The sequence below is a fragment of the Platalea leucorodia genome (genome assembly GCF_965183815.1).
Source record: "Platalea leucorodia genome assembly, chromosome: 20".
NCBI classification, from domain to species: domain Eukaryota; kingdom Metazoa; phylum Chordata; class Aves; order Pelecaniformes; family Threskiornithidae; genus Platalea; species Platalea leucorodia.
This window is the reverse complement of record NC_138842.1, coordinates 1,099,222-1,113,741: the sequence shown is the minus strand read 5'-3', so window position 1 is coordinate 1,113,741 and position 14,520 is coordinate 1,099,222. Positions and strand designations below refer to the sequence as shown.

General features: G+C 61.1%; 3 protein-coding genes across 3 annotated transcripts in view; 1 reads left to right on the top strand and 2 right to left on the bottom strand.

The window, feature by feature from the left end:
• CDON (cell adhesion associated, oncogene regulated) overlaps positions 1-829 on the top strand; it is a 34,262-nt gene extending 33,433 nt beyond the window's left edge. Inside the window, exon 19 of the mRNA XM_082330610.1 lies at positions 133-829. Within this exon, the coding sequence (XP_082186736.1) occupies positions 133-299 (167 nt within the window). The 3' untranslated portion in view covers positions 300-829. The remainder of the gene's footprint in view (positions 1-132) is intronic.
• Positions 830-2,844: 2,015 nt separating this feature from the next.
• VSIG10L2 (V-set and immunoglobulin domain containing 10 like 2) lies at positions 2,845-8,745 on the bottom strand (the record flags this gene model as incomplete). The annotated part of the gene is given in 12 exon segments (XM_082330524.1): positions 2,845-2,921; positions 3,022-3,125; positions 3,198-3,222; positions 3,309-3,431; positions 3,727-4,029; positions 4,105-4,483; positions 4,486-4,751; positions 4,996-5,289; positions 5,456-5,731; positions 6,747-7,031; positions 8,238-8,591; positions 8,681-8,745. Coding segments are annotated over 12 exon segments (2,541 nt in total). The 5' UTR covers positions 8,736-8,745.
• A 499-nt stretch (positions 8,746-9,244) lies between these two features.
• DDX25 (DEAD-box helicase 25) lies at positions 9,245-14,496 on the bottom strand. Its single transcript, XM_082330608.1, has 11 exons — positions 14,348-14,496; positions 14,226-14,267; positions 13,854-13,989; positions 13,681-13,773; positions 13,499-13,601; positions 12,721-12,835; positions 12,193-12,370; positions 11,638-11,875; positions 10,996-11,158; positions 10,692-10,880; positions 9,245-9,900 (listed from the first exon to the last, which is right to left on the bottom strand). The coding sequence occupies exons 1-11, from the start codon at positions 14,493-14,495 to the stop codon at positions 9,839-9,841; spliced, it is 1,467 nt and encodes a 488-aa protein (XP_082186734.1). The 5' UTR covers position 14,496; the 3' UTR covers positions 9,245-9,838.
• Between the last annotated feature and the right edge of the window lie 24 nt (positions 14,497-14,520).

Genomic DNA, 14,520 nt, shown 5'->3' with positions numbered 1-14,520 from the left:
GAATGAACCTGAGCTCAAAGAGCATCACCTGCTTTTATTAATCTGAATTTTTTGGGTCCGTTGAGCTGAAAGAGGAGATAATTACTTAAAAAACCCCAACAACAACCAACCCACCCTGCTTTTGCTTTGCAGGTGACAACTGCGTGCACTCGGAAACATCGAACCACATTTTGAGCTGGAGCCCCCTTATTCTGCAGCCTGTTTCGAAGGACTGTAAGGAAAAACCAGGATGGGATTCATCCGGAGTCACCTTAAACAGCTCGGGGGACCTTCGGCAGCTCCAGCTGCAGGAAACCTGAGGAAGCGACCGTTGTCCCCACTTAACGCCAGTAACTGCACAGCAGAGTCGCTGAAAGGGAGTGATGGAGGGATGTTAATTATAACAGAGAGAGTCACTATTTATTTTTTTGTAGTAGTGTCATATGAATGTATCTTGTTTTTAAAAATGGTTGCCTTTTTATATTATTTATGCCTTGAAATTCCGTTTTTTGTTGTTGTTTTCCCCCTCTCCCCCTCCCCACGCACCGCGAAACTAGCCTGGTTATGTGTATAAAAAAGAATTGTAATAATATAAAGAACAACGATGGGAAATACGGAGTGTGTTTTCCGTGGCGTACTACCAGTGCGAGAAGCACTTCCCAGGAGTCCGATACCAGGATTTAGCCAAGCGGCTCCGATGCTTACGACCGATCGCTGCCGCCTCCCTCGAACCCTCCTTTCCATGAACGCCTCCCGTCCTCTTTCGGTTTCTCTGCGAAGAACCCGGTGGGTAAATAAGAAAATAAATATGAAAAATGAACCTCGTCTGAGTCCGTGCAGCGCGGCGTGAGAAGCGGAGCTGAGTTCGGCGACTGTTTGTGTCTTTAGGTCTTTGATAACCCTTAGGTTTGCAGACGCGCGGATGAAAATCCAGCCCGTCTCGCTTCCAGGAGACAAAATCCGGTTCGACTGCGCTTGTAACTCCTTGCTTTGAGGGAACACTAACGGCGTGAACAGCCTCCGAAAGAAACAAGTCGTGTTGAAGCAGCTCCCTGCGCGCAGCTGTAAGAAACCCGCCTGCCCCTCGGAAACGGCATGATGTAGGTGTTGCAATGTTAACTGCAGGGTTTGGGTGGGGTGGTTTGTTTTTATTTTTCCTTTCCAAATTTAATCAGAGTAAATAAAACAAACCGGTGCTTGTTAAGCACTCCTTCCCCCCCCCAAAAAAAATCAAGAGCGCATAACCCCAGAAATGAGGCGCATAAATCACACTTAGGGCCTCCCCGAGGCGACGTGTGTGCGGCTGCCTTTTCGCCCAGCGAGGATTTTTTTCCAGCCGACGCCGGCCGCGGGGCTGGGAAGGGAGGGAGCGATGCCGGCCTGGCTGGAACTGCTGCAAACCCCTCGGGGAGCAAAGGCGCTGCAGGTGCAGCCAGCCACTCCGCGAGCAACGGCAGGGGGTTTTGGGGAGCGATTTCTGTTTGAGGAGGCAGCTCTTGCGGTCTCCTTTGGTAGCAGCATCTCTCCATGGGCTGTTTTAAGTGTTGGGGTGGGGTTTTTTTTCCTTTTATTGTATTATTTATAAATATATGAATTTTTTTGCCTTTGTTTTTAGGGTTCTGCGTCTGTGGGCTTCGACTTCCACTTCCACCCGTGGGCTTTGACTGCCACCTACCCCGGAGCTGCTGCAAAACCCCACTCCTCCCTCTTCATTTATCTCCTCCTCTCCTAAACCCGGCCTTCTCTGCTGGATTTTTTCCTTTGCAAGACCTGCTGCAAGGCTTTCCCCGATTCCCGACGGAGAATTGGCAGGCGAGTGGTTGGGTTTTACCTCTGGCTGCTTCGTTTCCTCCGAACGCTGAGATTTAACCACATTTTTAAGCGCACGCTCCCCTTGATCATGGTTGTGTCGCGTAAAGACGCTATATTTTCCTAAGAAGCTGTAATATTCCTTTGGAAATTATATGTATTTTGAAGTGATGGAGTTTTTGCAGGGTTTTGGGGTTGGGTTTTTATTTTTTTGGGGTGGTTTGATAGAGAGTGATGCTGCTTTATGGTAGGAGTGGGGATTGATGCTTCCCGGGCACTGAAGTGAGGTTGTTTCTCATCGCTCGATCCTTCCCGACAGGTTATTAACCAAATACAGGAGAAAATGGCCAGAAATGCTCTCGTCTATCCCACACCCCACAAGGCGAGGGCCAAGGAAAGCTGGGGACTGCTCACCCCTTTCCTTGGACCCTGCCTCCCTCCCCGCTTGCACCGATGCGGGGGGAAAAACCATCACTAATGGCTATTTTTAACCTCCTGTGGTTTGACCTGAAACTGGGGAGTTTGGGGTGAAGACGAAGACCCCTTCCCCACCCCACTGCAGCTTTGTGGTTGTCTTCCCACCCCATAAAATTCAGCGTGGTCCCAAAACGGTATCCACGCCTGCGGATACAGTATCCACGAGAGCGGAGCTTCGGCCCTTGGGGTTTTTTTTTTCCTCCCAAGGGTGAGAAAATATTTATTTTAGCCTAAATATTTATTTTAGCTCCAGAAGTAACTGAAGTCTCAAGGCTGACCTGGAGGGGTTGTTGCCGGGAGTCGCCCAGCTCATCCCCGGAAAAATCCTTTTGAATTTTTAAATGTCGTAACGAAGCAAATCCCCTTGGCCACCAACCCCAAATTTTTTGTGATGGGGCTGTTTTCGCTGATATTTTTCCAGCTGCTGAGTTTTGACTTCAGCAGCATCGCAGGAGCCGAGGCTTGGGAGATGTGTCCGCTCTTCCCGGCTTTATTTATGGGAAGGGAGGAGCGGGATGCGGCACAGGCAGGCAGGGAACAAGGGCAGGAGCGGGAAATAAAGAGGAAAAGGCGGAAGGGTCACGGCGTCGCCGTCACGGTGATGGTGACGTTAGCTGGTGGGTCGGCGGTGGCGTTCAGCGGTGCCGAGAGCGGCTCTGCAAGGGGTGGGAGAGCCGCTGGTGACACCGGGTGGGTGCTGGGTCACCAGGGCGGGTGGCTGAGCGCTCGGCTCGCCCCGTGGGTGCTGTTTCCTACCAGGGGCAGCCGCTGCCGGTGCCGGTGCTGCTCCGTCCTCCCTGCTTGCGGCTGTTTCGGCATCCTCCGGCGTGCCGATGGGCTCCTGGGCGCCGGGACTGGCCCTGGGGGGGACAGGGCCGGTCTCACCGGCGCTGGGGTGCGGCGGCTATGGGGCAGGGGGCTTTGGGACTCACGTGTGGAAGAGCAGGTCGTGCAGCCCTGGGGATGGACAGACAGACGGGAGGTGTGGGCGTCCAGGGTCCTGCTGTGGCCCCTGCCCAGCCCCCCCCGACCTTGGCACTTACGGGGCAGGGTGTCCCGGTGGCGGGCCACCCAGCGCACGGCCAGCAGCGATGCCGCGGTGGCCACCAGCATCCCTGCCACCGCCGCCCCTGTCACCGCCGGGTAGGCCTCGAAGGGAGGCTCCGCTGAAAGAGAGAGGCTGCTGTCAGCGCCCCCCCCCCCCCCCCCCCCCCGGGTAATTAGGGTAACGAGGCACCCGTGTGTGAGCCACGCAGAGGGAGAGGAGGGAGCGTGGCAGGCAGCAGGCGCCCCCAGAGCCCAGAAGGGCGGAGGGAAGTGGGAGCCTGTGCCTGTTTACTCTGGAACCTACTGACGGCTGCTCGCTCTTGGCTCCTCAGCTCCACTGGGATGCAAAGGTCGCCCTTCTCCACTCAAACCCTGCTCTGCCCCCACGGAGCAGCGTCCCCCACCCCACTTCACCTGGCGTCTGCACCTCGGAGGGGTGCCCGGCCGTCCGGTGGTTGACAGCCAGGACGCGGAAAGCGTAGACCACGGCTGGGTCCAGCCCCCCCAGGCGCCGGTCGCGGGAGTGGGGCTCGATGTCGCCGGCGGCCGTTTCCCAGGGGCCAGGCGCCCGCCGGGGGGGTTTCTTGGCTTGGCGCCGCTGTACCACGAAACCGGTGAGGTTGCCGGCGCCCTGTGTCCGCCACTCCAGCCGCACCTCGGTGCGCGCCCGCGTGTACCGCAGCTTGCTGATGGTGACGTTGGGGGGAGCCGGGTACCCTGCGGTGAGACGGCGCCCGGCAGGAGGGGGCTGACCCCCAAGCCCACCCCAGGGACCCCCCTCCCAGGACTCACGGTCCACGCGGAGGCGGACGGGGAGGCTGGCGGTGCCCACGGCGTTGGCCGCGGCGCAGCGGTAGACCCCGCCGTCCCCCGGCCACTCGGTGTCCCCCACGGTCAGGTTGAGCCACGCTTCTCCCCGTTCCAACCGGTACTTGGCTAACCCCGGCGTCACCTCCCGCTCCTTGGGGTCATACCAAACCACCGTGGCGCCAAGACTGGCGGCGCCGCCGCCGCGCCGCCGGCACGCCAACCGTGCCTCGTCACCCTCCAGCACTGCCACCTCGCTCCTCTCCGCCTCCAACTCGGGGACCCCTGCGCGGCGAGAAGCAGGGGGGACGGTAGGGACGTGCGACCCCACCGCGGCACGGCGAGGGCCCCGGGGGCTGGATCCGGCTTACCCAGCCGGAGGCGGCACTCGGCGCCGGCGGCCCGTAGCGGATGGGCGGCCGAGCAGATGAAATCCCGGCCCCCCAAGCTGCCGTCGGCGCTCAGCACCAGGACGGCGACGGAGGGCGAGGGGTCCCCCAAGGCCCGGCCCCCGCTGTCCTGCCAGCGCAGGGTGACCGGCGGCGTCCCCCCTTCCCACTGGCACCGCAGCATCACGTACTCGTCGCCCTTGGTGGCCGCCGCCGCGCAGGAGGGGCTGCCAGCCGGGACCCCTGCGGGATGGAGAAGTGTCGGGGCGGGCACCCTGATGCCAAAGTATCCCCCCAAAATGGAGACACCCCCCGTGGGGACCCCCATTTTGGAGCAAGCTGGGGTTGCTGGAGGCGCCAGCCAAGGCGGTGTCACTGTGGGGTGCCCGTGCCACGGCGTGGCCATGGCACGGGGGTCACCGCAGCTTTGCTGTGCCAAGGGGGGGTCAGGAAGGGATTTTGGGGGGGGGGACTTGTCGGCACTCACACAGGGTGGTCCCGCACGCGGCCCCCTGCGGCAGCGCGGGGTGGGAGGCCAGGCAGGAGAAGGAGCTGCCGTTCCTGGTGGCCGCCCCTGGCTGGATGCTGGTGGCCATGGAAAAACTCATCCCCATCAACCCCTCTTCCTCCTCCTCCTCCTCCTCCTCCTCCTCAGGGGGCCCGGGGCCCACCCAGCGCAGCCGCGCCGGGGGGAACCCCCCCAGCCAGCGGCACCGCAGGGCCACGGCCCGCAGGTCACCGGTGGCCAGGGCGGAGCAGCTGGGGCTACCGGCCGGTGGATCTGCAGAAGACCATCAGCGCTGGTGTAGGGCGGGGGTGTCCCCACCCCGCTTTTACCCCCCCACCCCAAATCTCCCCTCGCACCCACGTCCTCACCGGGGAGCCACCTCGGTCCGTGTCACCCAGGGGGGAGCCGCGGGGCCACCCCCCCTCTGGGGGTTACTTACAGTAGACGGTGAGGAGGATGGTGGCCTGGGTGCGGGTTTGGAGGTGGGTGTTTTCGGCCAGGCAGGTGTAGGTGCCCGCCTGGGCGCGGGCGATGGCGGCGATGACGTAGGTCTGGCCGGTGTGGACCTGGGAACCGTTGTGGAGCCAGACGTAGCGGCTGGGGGGGTTGGAGGGAGCCAGGCAGCTCAGCACCACGTCCTCCCGCTCGCCCGCCGAGAAGCCCCCCTCGTCGGGGGAGAAGGGCTCCACGCTGATGGCGGGCGCGTCGGGGCCGTCTGCGGTGACACGGGGGTCCCTTAGCCACGGGGATGTCCCCGCCGAGGGGACGCGGCCCTCCCCGGGGCATCCTCCCGCTGGTGGGAAACCGGCTTGTGAAGCCTCCTTAGAAAGGGTTCGTGGACGTACTGCGGCGCGTGGTGGCCACGGAGGCACCGTGGTGGCATAGTGCTTGGTGGCCATAGGCACACCACGCCAGCATGGTGGCTGTGGAGGTGGCACGGTGTGTGGTGGCCGTGGCCACAGGATAGTGGCGTGGTGCTTGGTGGCTATGGAGGCACGGTGGTGGCATGGTGCTTGGTAGCCATGGATGTGCCATGGTGCTTGGTGGCCATAGGCACACCACGCTGGCATGGTGGCTGTGGAGGTGGCACAGTGTGTGATGGCCGTGGCCACAGGATAGTGGCGTGGTGCTTGGTGGCCATGGAGGCACCGTGGTGGCACGGTACTTGGTGGCCATGGATGTGCCACGGTGCACGGTGGCCATAGGCACACCATGGTGGCCATGGAAGTACCGTGGCAGCAAGGTGCATGGTGGCCATGGACACACCTTGGTGGCCATAGACATGTCGTGGTGGCCATGGACATGTCATGGTGGCCGTGGATGTACCATGGTGGCCATGGAGGTATCATGGTGGCCGGGTACATAATGGCCATGGACATACCATGGCGGCCACGGAGGCATCATGGTGGCCAGGTGTATGGTGGCCATGGCCAGACCATGGTGGCCACAGAGGCATCATGGTGGCTATGGATATACTATGGTGACCACGGAGGCATCACGGTGGCCGGGTATATAGGGGCCATGGACGTACCATGGTGCATGGAGGCATCGTGGTAGCCATGGAGGCATCATGGTGGCATCGTGGTGGCAGGGTGTATGGTGGCCATGGCCATACCATGGTGGCCACGGTGGCATCTTCAGCCCTGAGGATGCCCCCACGGCTGGTGCCCCAGCCCCCCGCCTTGGAGCAGCCCCCCTGGGAAGGTGGGCCCGAGCCCCGGGGCACTCACAGATGATGTCCAGGTAGACGGGCTCGCTGGTGCGGTTGTTGACCTCGTTGCCCACGGTGCAGGCGTACCAGCCGGCGTGGCTACGGTTGGCGGGCGTCAGCCGCAGCTCAGCCCCGGAGCCCCCCAGCCCCGCGGGGGAGGCTGAGGGACCCCCCCGGGGCTCCCGGTGCTGCCAGGAGAAGCTCAGTGGCGCCGTCCCCTCCCGCACGGCGCACATCAGGGCCACCGCCGCCCCCTCGGCCGCCGCCGCCGCCGTCGGCCGCACGAAGGGCTTGGAGACAGGCACTGGGGGCACCGAGCCGTGAGCAGCCCCCGAAGCTGCCGGCCCCTTGCCCTGGTCCTGTCGGGAGCCCCCAGGCCCCTCCTGTCCCACCCGGGGCTGAGCTTGCCAGCCCAGACCTGGGCTAGTGACATGCTGTAGCGGCTAGCGGGATGGCTAGTGAGAACATCTGCAGGCTAGCGAGGGGGTGTCCTGGCTGTGGGCACAGGGACGAGCTGGAGCAGCCATGTACGGGCTAACAAGACCAGATGGGCTACTGGGTTGGCCAGGGTAAGGAGATGGGGATGGCTAGTGGGCTAGTAGGGTGCTATGCTGGCTAGTGAGGTGCCATGTTGGCTAGTGGGGTGCTTTGCTGGCTGGTGGGGCTCTGCTTTGGCTAATGGGGCACTTCCTTGGCTAGTGGTGAGCTACGTTGGCTAGTAGGGTGCTGTGTTGGCTAGCACAGCACTACATTGGCTAGTGGAGTGCTACATTGGCTGGAGGCAGGGGAGTTCACTGGCTAGTGGGGTGCTTTGCTGGCTGGTGGGGCTCTGTTTTGGCTAATGGGGCACTTTGTTGGCTAGTGCAGCGCTACATTGGCTTGTGGGGGCGCAATGTTGGCTAGTGGGGTGCTATGTTGGCTAGCACGGCACGATATTGGCTAGTGCGGTGCTTTGCTGGCTAGTGGGGCTCTACTTTGGCTAATGGGGCACTTTGTTGGCTGTTGAGCGCTACACTGGCTAGTGGTGAGCTACTTTGGCTAGTAGGGTGCTGTGTTGGCTAATGGGGTGCTAAGTTGGCTAGTGCAGTGCTACATTGGCTCATGGGGGCACAATGTTGGCTACTGGGGTGCTATGTTGGTTACTGGGGTGCCACATTGGCTAGTGGGGCTCTATGTTGGCTAGAGGGGCACTATGTTGGCTAGTAGCATGCTTCATTGACTGGTGGGGAACTATGTTGGCTAGTGGGGCTCTATGTTGGCTAGTGGTGCCCTTTGGTGGCTAGTGGGCCACTACCTTGGCTAGTGGGGCTCTACACTGGCTAGCGGCATGCTTCCTTGACTAGGGGGGCCCTTTGTTGGCTAGCGGGTTGCTTCATTGGCTAGTAGCACGCTACGTTGGCCACTGGAAGACTCTCTCGGCTAGTGGATGAGGGGATGCTTCACCGCGAGCCAGGGGAAGGCGTCGGTGGCTAGCGGGGGCCCCCGGGGAGGATGCCGGCCGGTGGCTTACCCAGGACGCGCAGGCGGACGGCGGCGTAGGCGACGCGGAGCCGGCCCGGCTCCGGGAAGAGCCCCTGGCAGAGGAAGCGGCCGCGGGCGGCCGCCCGCAGCTCCCGCAGCTCCAGCGTCCCATTGCGCAGGCTCACCCGGCCCAACGTCCCCGCGCCGGCGGCCACCGCCGCCTCCCGGCCCGAGCCCACCGCCACGGCCTGCGGCGGCCCCGAGCCCTCCGCCGCGAAACTCCAGAAGACGGCTGCCGGCGGTGCCGATGCCGCCGGCCCGCAGCTCAGCTCCACCGCCCGGCCCCGGACCCCCGTCACCGTCCGCTCCTCGTAAGCCGCCTCGCCGGCCGCCAGCGGCTGACCTGGCCGCGGGGCGCAGTGAGTTGGTCAGGTCTCTGCTCACCCCCACCCCCGGGGAACATTTCTGGGGGGAAATCGGGTCTCTGCTCACCCCCCGCCAGCGCCGGCAGCAGCCAGAGGATCCAGGCCCCCCTCCAAGGCTCCATGGCGCCATGTCCGGCACCGCCGCCGAAGCAGGGCTGCGCTCTCCGCCCCGACCTCCTCTCCGGTTACCCCTGGCTAATTAGGCCCGGCCCTGATTAACCGTTAATTATTTATAAACCTCCTGCCAGGGGTGGGGGGGAACCCGACGCCGCTGCCCACCTCAGCCCCTGCAATCTCAGGGCTGAGGACGGGCACACTCGTTGCAGGAGTGGCAGCACCACCCCCTTCCCCTCCCCAGGGGAAATTTATTCCTGTTAAACCCCCCCCCCCCCCCCCCCCCCCCAACCAAATTTTTGGGCTAAAAGAGGAGAAAATCTACTCGCCTCGATGGAAAACGCGGGGTCGGGGAGCCGGGGGAAGCCGGGCGGCCAGCGGGGTTTGATATTTCATCTCCTGCTCTCCGCCGCGCCCCGGCCCATCAAACATTCATTACAACGCTGTAAGGCAACGCCGGCAGCTGAAATTCCCCTCAAAACAGGGCGTTCGCACAAAATTATCCCCAAATCTTCGGTTATTTTATTTTTTTTTCCTTCGTGAGCATCTTTCCAGGGGAGGCCGCTCGCACCCTGGCGGGGGGGATCGGGCGAACGACACCGTTGTCAACGTTTCAACCTAATAAAAACCCTTCCGCTAGGAAAACAAGCCAGAAATTTCACAGGACTTTGGCGGATTCATGCTGCCATCTAGCGAGACTGGGGGATTTTTTTTATAACTCGCTCCTTTCTCCCGATTTTTATTGTTTTCCTTAGTAGTTTTCTCCGCACTTTTGCCGGCAGAAACGCCGCCTGCCGCTGTCACCTGGGGACGAGCAGATTTTTGGGGCTGGTTACCGGGTTTTACCCATTTTCTGACCACTCCGAGTGCCCCTAGGACTCATTTTTGAGGAAAAAAAAAATCCCCGGGGGATTCCTCAAGCCGCGGCTATAAAAACCTCAGGGATACAACAAGGAACAAACCCAAGGACGATAAATCCCGGGATCTGAGGATTAAAACATCACAACGAAACCAAACAGTTTGGAGAGAACCGGGAGGTTTTCCCCCGTCGCTTTTCCTCCCATTTTGAACCAAAACTGGGATCTGGGGGGAGCAAATCCCCATTCCTCACTCAGTTTTCAAGCTTTTCCAGCTCATCCATGTCATCCGGGTCCAGCTGCTTGATCTTGGTCTCTGCAGGAAGGAAAAGAAAGAAAATGGTCAGCGTTTGGCCCGAGCAGGGTAAAACCAGAGCCCAGCCACCCCGCGAGCCGGCGTTTGCCGGGGAAAAAGCCGGATCGCCGGGAGTTCATCCGCTTGGATTTTCATCCCGTGGCAATCCCACCCCCGGGGCTCCTTTGGCTAATTCTGGCCGTGGCTGCGGACGGAGTCGCCCACCTCGTGGTTATTCGAGCTGCTCGTCGCGGTTGTCCCGACGCTTTTGCCGCTCGGAAAATAAAAATCTTGGGTTTTGAATTTCAAGGACAAAACAGCTCAGCAGCTCCGAGGTTTTCTGCACGCCGAAAGGTTTCGATAACCTTCTTTTCCCTACAAATCCCAGGGAAAACAGGCACCGGGATTTGAAAAGCCACCGGTGTAGCCACGGCATCTGGCAAATCCCGTGAAAAATCCTCTTGATGTTTAGGACGGACGATGGGTTTGCGGTCGGGAAGGACCCGCCGGCTTCTCTCCCGCAGCCGGGGCTGAGCTAAGCTCCCCCGCCACGGATTTGCAGGGTAAAGGCAGATAAAATGCCTGAAGGAGGGAAAAATAAAAGAGGTGCTGAGGCATCCCGGGTACTTGCGACGTCCCTTCCAACTCACGCCCAACCTCCGAGGCTGCTTCTCAGAAAAATCTGGCTGCTAGGGGAAAAAAATAAACCCAAAAAGGGCGAGCGGGAGGAAGAGCAGCCCGCCGCGGTCCGTTTGCGGATGGAAAAAGAGCCGGAGCGGGATCGGCGGTCCCCAACCGGCGCGGATACTCACGGAAATGCTCCTCGATCGTCTGGATGAGCCCCACGTTCTGGCTTTCCACCATGCTGAAGGCGACGCCCTTTTTCCCAAAGCGTCCCGTCCGCCCGATGCGGTGGAGGTAGGTCTCGAAATCCGGCTCGTTCTTCTGATCCGTGGGGAGGCTGAAGTTCACCACGACGGTGACCTGCTGCACGTCGATCCCTGAAAAAAGAGAGAGGGATCGGAGCGGGGAGGATCCCGCGGCTGCCAGCGGAAGAACCCGAGGCCGGGAAGCGCGTTTCACCCCATCAAGGAGCGCCGGATTTTCCGGAGATACCTCTGGCGCAGACGTTGGTGGCGATGAGGACCTTCTCCTTCCCGTCGCGAAAGCGCTGGATGACGTCGGCCCGTTGGGCTACCGTCAGCTCGGCCGTCAGGATGGCTACCTGGTGCCCGTCCCGGCTCATCTCCACCGCCAGCCAGTCCGCGCTCCTCCGAGTCTGGAGGTGCGCGGGGAGAGGCGGGCTGAGGTTTCGCAGCGGCTCTGCCGTCGCTCCGCTTGCTCCCGGCCAACCCTTCTCCGATATTTCCCCCCCCGCCTCTCCCGAGCCCCCCGCGCCTTTCCAGGGAGCTCCCGGCGCTTTTTAACACCTCAAAATAAGGCAAAAAAAGGAGGCGGATGAGCAAGGAGCCTCCGTCGGGACGCGCAGCGCAAAGGGCGAGGAAAAACGGTGTGTTTTCCGTGCGCCGGCGACCGCGGAAGCCAGCCCCAACCGAAGGAGAGATGCCGTTCCAACTAAAAGCTGCCTTTCAATGATGGCAAAGACGTTCCCCACCCTTCCTGGGGGTTCGCTCCTTGATTTTGAGGGTCTCCAGAGGAGCCCCCCGCATCCGGACTGTAAAAAACGACCCCTTTGTGTTATCGCCGAGGGCAAAGGCATCGATTTCCCCCCGCCCCGAGCAGGCTGAGGCGCTTTACCTGGCAGAAGATCATGGCCTGGCCGATGGTGATGCTGCCGTAGATGTTGCAGAGGGCTCGGTACTTCTCCTCCCTGCTCCTGCACACGAAGAAATACTGCCTGATGTTGCTGAGGGTGAGCTCTTCCTCCCGCAGCTTTATCACGATAGGGTTGGAGACGATTTGCACGGCGAAGGCCCGGACGGTTTCCTTGAAGGTGGCCGAGAAGAGCAGCATCTGGCAGCCCTTGGGTAAAGCCCTGGAGCGGAGAAAAAGGATTCGTCAGCCCGGGAGAGCAGCCCGCTGCCCTGAAAAGGAAAAAAAAAAGCTAATTTAAGCTGATTTTGTGTCGCTTTCAACAGAAAGGGAACCCAACCCCCGGGCTGGAAAGGCTCAAAGGAAAGGGAAGCGAGGTAAAAAGCTTCCCGCGTGTCTCATGGACGGGCTTTTACAGAAAGGACTCGCATTTCCCCCGATATCACAGGGACGCTCTCCTTCACTGCCGATTCAGCTCGTTTGGTGACCGATTCCCTCAAAGCCAAGGGAAGCGGGATGCCAGCCGTCAGGAATACTCACCTCTGAACGCGAATGCTTTGATAGGAGAGGCCCTGAGTGTCGATCATGATGTCGGCTTCATCCAGCACGAACATGCGGATCTTTTTCACGTCTACGACTCGCCGTTTGAAACACCAGTCCAGCATCGTCCCCGGCGTCCCGATGACGATCTGCTCCTCCAGCGCGGAGCCCTGCGGAACTGCGAGAGAGGAGGGGGAAATGGCATCCGACCGCTTCCAAATGCGACGCGTTTCTGCCGGTTTATCCCGGATTCCGGCCTTTGAGGGGGGATCGTCGCGAAGCGGAGCTTGGGATTAAAACTGCAAGCAGGGCTGACGCTTCCCTACGGCCGCGGCGGGGCGGAAACCAGGAAGGGGAAGCCTGGAAGCAACCAGCGCTCGTGGAAAAGGCTCCTTAGCGGGAATACGGAGGCGATTTTACGCGCCTTCGCGGCGGTCTGTGCGGCTCAAGGCTCTGAAGAGGCTCCCTGCGCTCACCGAACGCTCCCGTCACGGCGCCGGTAGCTCTGCTCGGCAGGACCGGACTCACCTCGGTTTCCCCGGACAGCGTACGTCACCTTGATGTCGGCGCAAAACCGCCCGATGGTCTCGATCACGCGCCCGATTTGCAGGGCCAGCTCGTAGGTGGGAGCCAAGCAGAGGCACTTGGGGGGAGACAAGAGAGCGGTCAGGGGAGAAACGCCTCGTTTAAAAGCCGAGGGCAGGCGGGGAGGTGTTGCGAAGGGACGGCAAGAGCACGGGAAAATCCCACAGCGCTAAAATCCCCCAAAAGCAGAGGGGGATCGGGCAGTCGGTGCCGTCGGGAGGTTGGGGAGCTGGGAACACCGCACAGCTCGAGGGACGTAGGCAGGAAAAAAAGTCGCTGTGGTTATTTTTGAGGGGGAAATTTGTCCCCTGAAGCACGGGGCAGTTCGTTTCTGCGCCCGGGTTTAAAGCCACGGCTTAAATCAGCCCGGACGCTTGAGAGGAGAGGCTTTAAATGGCAGTAACCAGCTCGGAAAGCGGATTCTGCAGGCAGAGAGGCGACGAAAGCCACCGGGAAACCAGCAGCCTCTGCAGTTGCTTTTCAAAATTTAAATTCCAGGATAGCTAAAGCCTGGCTTAATCCAGTGCTAACAAGTCCCTCCCTTTAGCGGGCACCACGCCTTCTGTCCTACCTGCTGCTGCGACGCTACCTGGCATTTTATCGTCCCCTTCCAGCGGATAAAATCGGAGACGGGGAGAAAAACCAAAGCTCTGCCGCCAGGCAGCGTCTCGAGGGCTTGGGCAAACCCCTCCTGCCATCAGCTTTCCCTTTCCTACGTTACCTGCGGGTATTTCTCAGCGGCATTAACTCTGCTCAACATCGCCAAGACAAAAGCTGCCGTTTTCCCTGTCCCTGACTGGCTCTGGGCAATCAGATTTTGGGGCCTGGAAAGCAAAGGCTGCTTAGCAGAGCGCGAGGGTCGGGCGTTCCCCGGATCGGCATCCCGAGGGCGTTACTACTCACGGGTACGCCAGCATGATCGGCAGAGCCGTCTCCTGGATTTTGGACGGTCTGTTGAAGCCCATGATGTAAATCCCCTTCAAAAGTTCCTTCTTCCTGTAAAAAAACAAAAAAAAGGCATCGAAAAGGGTGCGTTTGGGGAAGGGCGGTGGCTTTGGCGGGCGCTGGCGACTCACAGGGGCAGCTCTTCGAAGGTTTTGACGGAGAAGAGCGGGGAGCTGGGGTCCCGCTGCAGGATCTCCACGCGGTGGCTGGACTCCACCAGGGAGGTGCGGATCAGCTTGTTCAGCAGGGAGGTTTCCGCTGAATCCGCTGGGAAAAAAGGCAAGAGCTCGTGAAAAAAAAAGACGGTTTTTTATGAGAAACATCTCCCCGTTCCCGCAAAGGCAGGGGTCTCCGGCCGCCCCCCCTCCCAGGGACCCCCACACCGCTAATGACCGCTGTGTAATTAGTGAGTAATGAGCGTGGCTTGCTGCAGAACCCCCCCTCCCTGCCTCAGTTTCCCCCCTCTGCTTCAGGGCAAGGCCCCGGGGGCCGCAGGGACCCACCTCTGTCTTCCTCCTCCTCCTCCTCCTCATCGCCGCGGCCTGCTGAGGGGGGAGAAGCGGGGGCGGTTGGAGGCCGGGGCCCGGGGCCCTCCCTCCGGCGGGGGCCGAGGCCTCGCCCTTACCCCGGCGGCGCAGGAAGGGGTCCCGGCGGGGCGGCGGGGGGCAGAGCCCGGGGGGCTGTGGCGGGGGGCAGAGGCCGCCGTGAGCGGGGAAGGGGGCGAGGCCCCGGGGGGCGGCGGCAGCCCCGGCCCGCTCCCCCGCTCCCGCCATCTTGGCCCAGCTCACGGCCCTCCGC

Coding starts and splice junctions, on each gene's coding strand:
- DDX25 (XM_082330608.1), bottom strand. CDS start 14,495: ATGGCGGGAGCGGGGGAGCGGGCCGGGGCTGCCGCCGCCCCCCGGGGC. Junction 13,774..13,853: donor ACCTTCGAAGAGCTGCCCCT/GTGAGTCGCCAG, acceptor GTTTTTTTACAG/GAAGAAGGAACTTTTGAAGG. Junction 13,602..13,680: donor CCGATCATGCTGGCGTACCC/GTGAGTAGTAAC, acceptor TTTGCTTTCCAG/GCCCCAAAATCTGATTGCCC.